Source organism: Ornithodoros turicata, chromosome 1, assembly GCF_037126465.1.
Source record: "Ornithodoros turicata isolate Travis chromosome 1, ASM3712646v1, whole genome shotgun sequence".
NCBI classification, from domain to species: domain Eukaryota; kingdom Metazoa; phylum Arthropoda; class Arachnida; order Ixodida; family Argasidae; genus Ornithodoros; species Ornithodoros turicata.
The window spans coordinates 192,539,516-192,549,066 of NC_088201.1; the positions used below are offsets into that span (position 1 = coordinate 192,539,516).

General features: G+C 46.9%; 1 protein-coding gene across 1 annotated transcript; it reads left to right on the forward strand.

The window, feature by feature from the left end:
• Positions 1–8,907: 8,907 nt before the first annotated feature.
• On the forward strand, positions 8,908–9,336 carry LOC135392700 (uncharacterized protein K02A2.6-like). Its single transcript, XM_064623429.1, has one exon. It carries the CDS (start codon positions 8,908–8,910, stop codon positions 9,334–9,336), a length of 429 nt encoding a protein of 142 aa, XP_064479499.1.
• The last annotated feature ends 215 nt before the right edge of the window (positions 9,337–9,551 follow it).

The window sequence follows — 9,551 nt, forward strand, 5'->3', positions numbered from 1 at the left end:
GCGGCTGTAGAGTATGTACCACTGCGCCAATCTACAACGTTACAAGCTCATTGGCCCAGACTGCGTGTGCGCTCCGACTGGTCGACAACGTTTTGAAATCGCATTTTGTACGCGCGCATGTGTGTGCAGCGTCCCGGCGGCCGTTTCAGCGGTTTCAGCATAGTTTCGAAATAGCTCGCATCGGTCGGCACGGTGTCCGTCCTCTTGTGTTCCGTGTTTCGGTGATGTCAATCGGCAGAACAGTTTGTGATTCTACGCGTGTTGTGCTGTTCCTGGACGCGACTATTATCCCACGTACAGTCTATCAACTACGGAACTGGAATGCTTCGTGGGCTGGTGCGGTTGGAGCGTGAAGAACGCGTTCGGGCGCCGTCGGATTTTGAGGCCTGACAACAAGGACAGGATTACGATTACGTGCCACACAAGCGCCTTTTCCGCTCTGCAAGCAACGAAAGCAGATGCTCATCATAAAATCGGCCGGCAAGGCGTCCTCTTGTTTCGGTGATGTCAATCGACAGAACAGTTTGTAGAAGTGTTCGCTGGTTTATTCATGCGTCGATGTGATTCAACGTGTGTTGTGCTGTTCCTGGACACGACTATTATCCCACGAACAGTCTATCAACTCCGGAACTCGAATGCTTCGTGAGTTGGAGTGTGAAGAACAAGCGCGGGCCCCGTCGGATTTCGAGAGCTGTGTTCGTTTTAAGTTCGAACTTAGTTACAGTGCGTGAGCAACGCAGTGGACTTTGTATTCACAGTGCATCCATGTATCAGATCTTTGAATCAGTGCTTTGTGTCAAATAAATATTTCTTTTAGCCAAAAGAAGCTTCAGTTATTTTGAATATCGGGTAACTGCGGTAGGCGTGAAATCCGGTAGAAGTCGATGGTAGCCAGAACGGGTCGAAAGGTCAGCCAAAGTTAAGGCTCCTGATTGGCCGACTGGCATTGCATAATTTCTACAACGTTGCACTCTCATTGGTCGTGTGCCCAGTGTTGCGTGAATTATCTCAAACTATGGGCTCTATGGGGAGCTGTTGGAGCCTCATATATCTTGGAGGCGATTCCTGCAAGTACATGCACCTGTGGTGTTAGAAGCGAAACTTGCGGTGGCTGTACACGCAGGGTTGTTTGGGTTTAATCTACATGGATTTTATCCAGTGACAATTTTATCCGGATTTTTTATAGAGATTTTGTCGAGGTGTGATGTGAAAGACAATCCGAATTCAACATCCCACGGAAAACTCCCGGTTTATTTTATTGTACTGTAGGCTGTTTGCAAAGCAGCCACCAGGTAAGCAGACATTAATTTTTTTACTTTTTAACTTAACTTTGTAAACTCACTCACAAACTTTTCAGATTTTCCCGCCATACAGGGAGAGGCTTTCTTCCGCTTCCTGGAGGCACTGTAACTGAAGTGTGACGAAACACGACAGCTAATCCAGGCGTGTAGGATCTACACCATTGAACCACGCGTGCATGCAATACACTTTTCGGAAAACAATAGAAACTGATACAATGTTGCTGGGACAAGCAGTTCCATAAACCGAAACTATGAGAGGTCACCCGAAATCAAGAACAGCAAAGTTCATTTGGTTTTACTCTGTGTCGCATTTCTAGGCTTGTATATATTCTCCAAAACTATCTAAAAATATCCGGGTTTTATCCAAAAAAGCCCACTGTAGAGGATCCTTTTAAAAATATCCGGCTTTTTTTCAACCCTCTGTACACCACAAAGACTATTTCAATTGAATATGTGCACAAAATACAAGAGCACACTTTTCCGTGCATGCTTAAAAAAGGTTGTACTCTAATGTAGCACCTCAGTCTCGGGTTGCATTTTCATTCACCCAATCCGTCACGTTAGCCCTTTTGGCTTAATGCGCAGTTCAGTTTAAAAGTTCTGTTGTGCATGTGGCGCGTGAACATTCACTTTTTTTTGCAATACTATCAAAATGTATAATACATGAAATGTCGTCAAAGCAGTGTAGGCTACGTTTCGTGCAAACCAGTATCATGCCTTCATGAAACCCTCCATGCCTCTCTGTAAATCTACTCCGAATTTGAGTTTGATTTTGCTTCACTCCTCTCAAACGTGATTACGTTTAATGCTTAGCAGTCGGTAAGTATGGTTTGTAAGGTGGTACTTGGTAAGGTTTAAACTTCTTACCGGACGGCATGATTTCCTTTCTGCGGTACGAAATACTGGCACTGAAAAGCGAGATGCCTTCGTCGTCTGCAAGCTGCGCTTCTGATCGTCTGCTAGGAAAAAAAAAAGAATGAGAAAGAAACGAAACAAAACAAAACAGGATATCAGCGCACGAAATACCTTACAGTAATGCTTGTAACATTTTTCATTAAACTATCAAGTAGGTAAAGGAGGGCAGCAAATAAGGCTTGTGTTTTGGTCGTAGCTAGCGGACGCGCAACAAATCTAGCGGTTAGCAGACGACACGCGTAGTCGTTTAGTTCCGGTTTCGATATCCGTGGTTTGAGACGGCGCGCCGCATGATATCCCAGTTGAAAGTTCCATTTCCTTCGTCTCCCTGGTAGAGATGTGCGCCGATGCCATTTTTGTCGGCGGCGTTGGGTCCATTTTCGGCTGGCGGCGGCGGCGTTCAGCGCAGATCGGCGGCGTGCTCATCCGTGCGTCCGCAGGTTAACCTTATCTCCGCGGTAAGGTTAACGACAAAATTTTCGCGACAAAGCAAGCGAGTTGGTGTCATACACTCAATGGTTCGAAATTAGAAGCGAACTGTGAAACGCAGTCTCGATATGACGAACACTGCCATGCGGATGTACGCATCGTTGAATTGTTAGAGCCTGAATAAATGAGTTTCCAAGTGTGAGTTTACACCTTTAGTTTTAACGCCGTCCACTTGGACATCTCATCCTAGATAGCTTCTGCTCGAAGTTACGAACGCTAAATCCCACATATTTGATGTCAGTGCTTCAATGTAACAATCTGTCCAGAATTATATATCGAAAGAACACAACAGATTTGTGCATCTTGGATTTATTGAAGGTAGAATGACAGGTAGTAAGAAACTGCAAACAGTAAATGCAAAACGTACACAAAATAGATGACGTAGAACCCATGCTCCAGATCACCTAGGAGTATATACAAAATACAAGGGTCCCATTATGTCGCACTACATATTTCTGCATAACTTTGACTTTGTCATGGAAAAAATGAAAACAGGAAACACATCACCAACACATACACTGCTGACTTCCCTCCCCCAACAGGAAAATCATGAAGTCGTATTAAAACTCCATCGCGGACCGTATATCCTCCAGATCCAATAGTGTGGACACGCAACACACACACAATTGTCGAAGACTCCAAAGAGTACAGGGGCCTGTCCCTCTGTGGTTATTGCCTTGCCTAGAGCTTTGCCGGGGCACTGTTTGCGGAAGTATGATTACTGACGGAAAGCGTCTGCTTCTCTGTAGACAATGAAGTATCCACAAACACGGTTGGGCAGGCAGTGTATAGTGTCCGTCACCTTAACAGATTTTTTAAATATTTATTTATTAATACTGTTGCCAATATGTGGCCCAAACAGGAGTGGCATGCATGTTTGACACCATACTCAACAATGGACAACTAAACAGAGCTCAGTAATTTGTCCCATCAAAACACGATCATACACTATATCTATTAAATCAACTTTTTATCAACGCCGCAAGGCATTCTATTGAGAAAAAAAAAAAAAAAAAGAATTGCTCCACGTTACTTACAAAATTACCTGACTCGAAAACACTTCCGGGCAATGAATTCCAATCTTCTATCGTTCGAGGAAAGAAACTATATTTAAATGCATTAGTTCTTGCAAAAATTGGTGCTAGGATTTGTTCCCGCTGACTGTGTCGTGTTCTTCTCAACAAGGACGGTTTCACAGAATTTGGTAAATTTAATGCGACATTTCCCATCAGACCCTTACGAATAAATAATATCCGACTAATTTTTCCGCGCAGTTCAAGTGTCTGAATGTTGTTTACCTGCATCAGCTTACTAGGTGAGTCAGTTCTTCTGTATTTCCCAAAAATGAGTCTTATCGCTCTTCTCTGTACCCTCTCCAGTAGTGTAATATCCCTTTTCTGATATGTGTCCCAAACTACTGCTGCATATTCAAGGTTTGATCTAACAAATGTGTTATATGCGAGTAGCTTTGTTTGTGCCGGTGCATATTTAAGTTTCCTTTGTATAAATCCTAATTTCTTCAGGGCTAATGCACAGATGTCAGAAATGTGATCAGACCCACGTTAGTCTACTATTGATTGTCACCCCCAAGTATTTATACTTCTGTACTTGGGATATTTCTTGACTCCGAAGCAAATATGGGAGCACACATTTTCTTGTAAGTCGCATCAGTACTGTCTTATCCAAATTAATCTTCATTCCCCATTGGCTATATCATTCTAAAACAGCTACCATAGAATTCTGTAATAATAAATGATCAGCATGGCTCGTGACCTCCTTAAAAATCACACAATCATCTGCAAATAGCCTTATTGAAACACTTTCTGGAATCACAGTAACGATATCATTGATATAAATTAAGAACAGCGGTCCCAATACGCTTCCCTGAGGGACACCGGAACTAACAGCACACACGCCTGAAGGACAATTACTAATTTTTACAAACTGTTGACTGTCATTGAGGTACGTTTGGATCCAACTCACAACAAATGCAGGGAGCCCTAAGCTTTCCAAACGATAGAACAACTTTCCATGTGGGACTTTGTCGAAGGCTTTGCAAAAATCCAAGAACAACACATCTAATTGACCACATTTGTCTAATACACTGAAAAATTCATGTACAACATCCACAAATTTGTTTTTTCATACATTTCGACGAAACGCAAGAGTCTAACGAAACGGAATTGCAATACGCTCGAGAAACGTACCTGCTTCCACCAGACGACACTCGCGCGTCCCGCGAGGAGCAGCAGACAGGACAGTGGGTGACCCCCCCCTCCCCGCCCCGCTCCAACACCACCACATTGGCCGAAGCCACTGCGTGACCACCAATGGCGTATCTTTCTCCTCCGTATTACTGTTTTTTTGCTCGTATTTGTTTATCAGTTCATACCTCCTTCCCTGGTCATCCTCCTTTCTGGAATAGCTATACTAGTTCAAACTGGTCAGAACCATGCCGTTTTGGAAACGCGCGATGTTGGAACCTTTGAGAGTCGAGAGGCGTCTCCTTTCTGTGCCGGCAGTTATTGTGGTATGCGATGGGATGCGTTTTCTGTGTTTCTCCGCAGCATGATGCCGTCGATCTCAATGTGCATAAAAGAACATCTTTAAGTCACTCTAGTCAAATAACATTTTTACTGACTGCGTTCACCTCTATGTGAGATTCTTTTTCGATTATTACGAAACATAACAGGCTTTACTCGAGGCACCAAAAGTTTATTTATGCCAACAATGTTTCAAACTCCAGGGAAATATATTCCACAAAAGATATAACACCAATTCAGAACTGTGAAAACTAGTTGCGTTATTTCGTCAAACCGTCGTCCAAGCTGGTGCGCCCGACTCTATTACAACAGTCAACCATCCCCCATAAGAGATTAAAAACGTAGTCAGTGCGGTGCGCTCAACATCTCTCCTCAAATTTATTTCAGACAATTCGTAGGTCAATCAGCCGCATTTTCATATCAATATTTGTATTTATGCTGGTCGCGTCACACATAAATGCTTCCAGCGTGCGCGCTTTAATAGGAGTTCGCAGGGATGCGTTGTTACGGTCTGATCGCTATACAAAAGCCCTAACGCGAAGAGAGAGAAAAGAAAATTAACCAAAACTGTAAATGAGCTAAAAGAAGAACCACTACCGCTATTGTTAAAGGTCGGACACTGCTGTCTGTTCCTCAAATATAAAGTTTATTAGGTTATCTTAATAACATTTGCTCATTCCACCGTTATGCAACGCGATATGCTGAAATCCTCGAGGCGCGTCCCCCGTTTCTGTGTCAGCAGTTATGGCGCGTTTTTGTTTTCTCTCTCTTTCTCTGACGCACAATGGCGGCGCAGTTGTAATCTCAATGTGAATAAAAGTGATTTTTGTACTCAGCGCGTTAGTCAAATTATACATTTACTGGCTGCATCCGCCTCTCTGTGAGTGCTTGTTCCGATAGACACTAAACAGAGCAGGGTATATGTATAATCGAGGCTCGAAATGTTAGATTGAGTCAACAACGTTTCGAACTGCGGGAAAATCACTTCCACAGAGGTAACCAAACCTGTATCCTCCGGCGCTGCCTGTGGGGAGCTGTGGTCCTCAGGCCGCCGCCACCCGGAACTTTCACATGGAGGGCCTCGGGCCCACCGAGAAGCCTGCCCTGCTGACAGTCAAGATGAAGGTTAAGGGATATGCGAAAAATCGTATGCTTAATGCGAATGAACATTAAGAAAAAAGAAAGAAAGACTCATGACACGGAATCACACGCACCCCGACTGACCGCTGGGGCTATACTTATCGTCGCCATGCGATTCATGGCTCACTTTATTCGGTGAAACCCATACCTTGTTTTGTCCTTTACGTGTATCCTGTGCGGTAGAGGATCCAGGATTTTTCCTCGGAGTATTGGGCTCCGACCTTGGACAACGTGCTATACACATGCGTTGCCTAAAGCCAATTGAAGCGCTATTTATTGACAGAAATTTAGGAGGACCAAGCCATGCCCCCTCCCCGTAATGTCCACGCCTGATTCGTGTATGAATCGATTCAGAAATGCGAAAATCAACCCGGTGTAGCATTATTTCTCGATACAGTCATTTTAGTTGGTTATTTCGGACTCACGTCCACGAACTGTCTGCTTGCTAAACCCGTATATTTTTATTAGGCTATCTAAATTAGAAAATACATTTTCTTATAACACCTTATTGAATGCGATATATTCCTGGAATCTGTCACTCCGGTTTCTCACTGCAGCGCGTGGCGGACTCAGATGGTGGGAACATTCCCAGACGAATATGACGATCGCGATGTTCACTCTGTGATGAAGTTGCGTCTTGACGTAAGGTTTTTTTTTTTACCTTTTTCTGACACCGTTGGAATCTGTGTGAATTCATCTTCAGATTTGGTTTGACTGACCTGACCTAACCTAACCTAACCTAACCCAACCTAGCCTAAAGTGTAACGAGAAATTGCGAAAGTGCTATGGGCATTTTTGAGGGAGACTTCACACTATCATGTTTGTCTTCTTTCTCCCAATCTTTATTCCGTGTCTGCCAATGCACTTGTAGCGGCCACCTATCAGTGCCGCCCGTCGACGACGATCGCAATAAATGTGATGCGAGCTCACGAGGCCGCTTCTTCGCGCCAGTGCGCTTTCGCATTCTTCCTGACATCGACAGTCAGTCTGGTTGTCCTTCCTTGTCTTCCGAGGTACACGCTACAACTGGTGACCCGACAATGAACGTTTCTCCAGACGCTCCTTTGGAGCCGCTTCCTTCTGCATCGTCCGCTTCGACAGACCCCACAATAAGCGCCGTTGGCGCAGAAGTACACCTGCCGCCGTTTTGGACGAAAAACCAATAAAAAAACAGCAATCATCACACCATTTGGCCTTTTCGAGTTCATCCGCATGCCCTTCGGTGTGCGTAACGCGGCGCAGACCTTCCAGAGGTTTATCAACGAGGTTCTGCGCGGGCTCCCTTTCGCCTTCGCATATCATGATGATATACTGGTCGCCAGCAAGACTCACGGTGAGCATGAAGAACATCTACGCCGGCTATTCCGCAGATTGGACGAGCATGGCCTTGTGCTTAACCCCGCAAAAATGCGTTTTCGGCCAATCGTCCGTGCAGTTCCTGGGACACGAGGTAGCTCCGGAGGGTATTCGGCTTCTCCCATCCAAAGTGCAGGCGATCCAGCAGTTCCCCGTCCCCACTTCCATTCGGAAACTCCGCGAATTCCTGGGACTCATCAACTTTCATCGCCGCTTCATTCCGCACTGTGCAGACATTCTTCGCCCTCTCACTGATACGCTGCGGAATTCTGGGAGTGCGGCAAAGCCTTTCCACCTCACTCCCGAGTGTCTGGACGCATTTGTACGTGCCAAGACCGCCTTGGCCGATGCCGCACTACTGGTACATCCTGATCCTTCGGCAGACCTCCACCTCATGGTCGACGCATCAACCCATGCCGTCGGAGCCGTGCTCCAGCAATAGTCCCCATCCGGTTGGTGCCCGCTGGCCTTCTTTCCCCAGAGACTCAAGCCTTCTGAGGAAAAGTACAGCACGTTCAGTCGAGAGCCCCTGGCCATCTATTACGCGCTTAAACACTTTCACCATTTCCTCGACGGGCAGACCTTCCACGTGCTCACGGACCATAAGGCTCTGACGTTTGCGTTCAAGTCTAACCGTGCTGCGTACTCCTCTACCTTCCTTCGTCACCTGTGCTACATCTCTCCGTACACCACGGACATTCGCTGTGTGCACGGTGCTGAAAACCAAGCAGCGGATGCCCTTTCCCGCATCGAGGCTGTCCGTGTCTCAGGCATCACTCTCGAAGTCATCGCGGAAGCAGAGGCAAATGACAGAGATCTCCGTGATTATGCGTATGCTGGCCAACGCAAGACGTCTCTCAGCTCAAGTACATAGCTCTCCCCATGGCGCCTTGCGACATCGCATGCGACGTTTCCGGTGATTCGCCGCGCCGGTATCTCCCTCCTTCGCTCCGTTTCCCAGCCTTCCAGAGCTTACACTGCATTGCTCATCCCGGCATCCGGGCCACTCAGCGTCTCTTGTGTTCTCGTTTCCCGTCTAAAATAACCCGTCACACCAAGTCGCCCGTCGGCCAGTTTCCCCTGCAGACAGCCGCTTCCGTCATCTCCATGTCGACATTGTCGGCCCCCTACCACCGTCCCGTGACTATTGGTACCTTCTTACCATGGTCGACAGGTATACCCGGTGGCCTGAAGCTGTGTCAATCCCTGACATGACCGCCGACACGGCACCTCGTGCAATCGTCTCTACCTGGATCGCCCGCTACGGATGCCCCACTCGCATTACGGCCGACCAGGGCAGGCAATTCCAAAGCGCCCTCTTCAAGGCTCTCATGACCCTGCTGGGAGTTCACCACATCAGAACGACTGCCTATCATCCGGCCTCCAACGGTGCTGTAGAGCGCTTCAATCGCCAACTTAAGGCATCTCTTATTGCTCGTGAGGCCCAAGTCACCTGGGCAGACTATCTGCCGATTGTGCTGTTGGGCATTCGTTCTGCCCTCAAGCAAGATCTTTCCTGCTCCGCCGCAGAGCTCGTCTTTGGAACGACACTGCACCTCCCCGGCGACTTCTGGCTCGACCGGCCATGCTGAAGCTCGGCAGTCTGAATACGTCGAGTTACTTCGCCGCTTCTTCCGACGCCTTTCGCCGACCTCCCCCAGGACCCCCAATTCCCCGGCCGTCTTCGTCCACCCCAGAGCCGTGTATGCGAAAGGGAGTCGGGTCATTAAAGGGGTTGAGAAACCACACGGATAGAACTTTGTCTCTGGCAGAGTCTGTACGCCTTACTCCACGCACTCCGTACGCA

Coding starts and splice junctions, on each gene's coding strand:
- LOC135392700 (XM_064623429.1), top strand. CDS start 8,908: ATGGTCGACAGGTATACCCGGTGGCCTGAAGCTGTGTCAATCCCTGAC.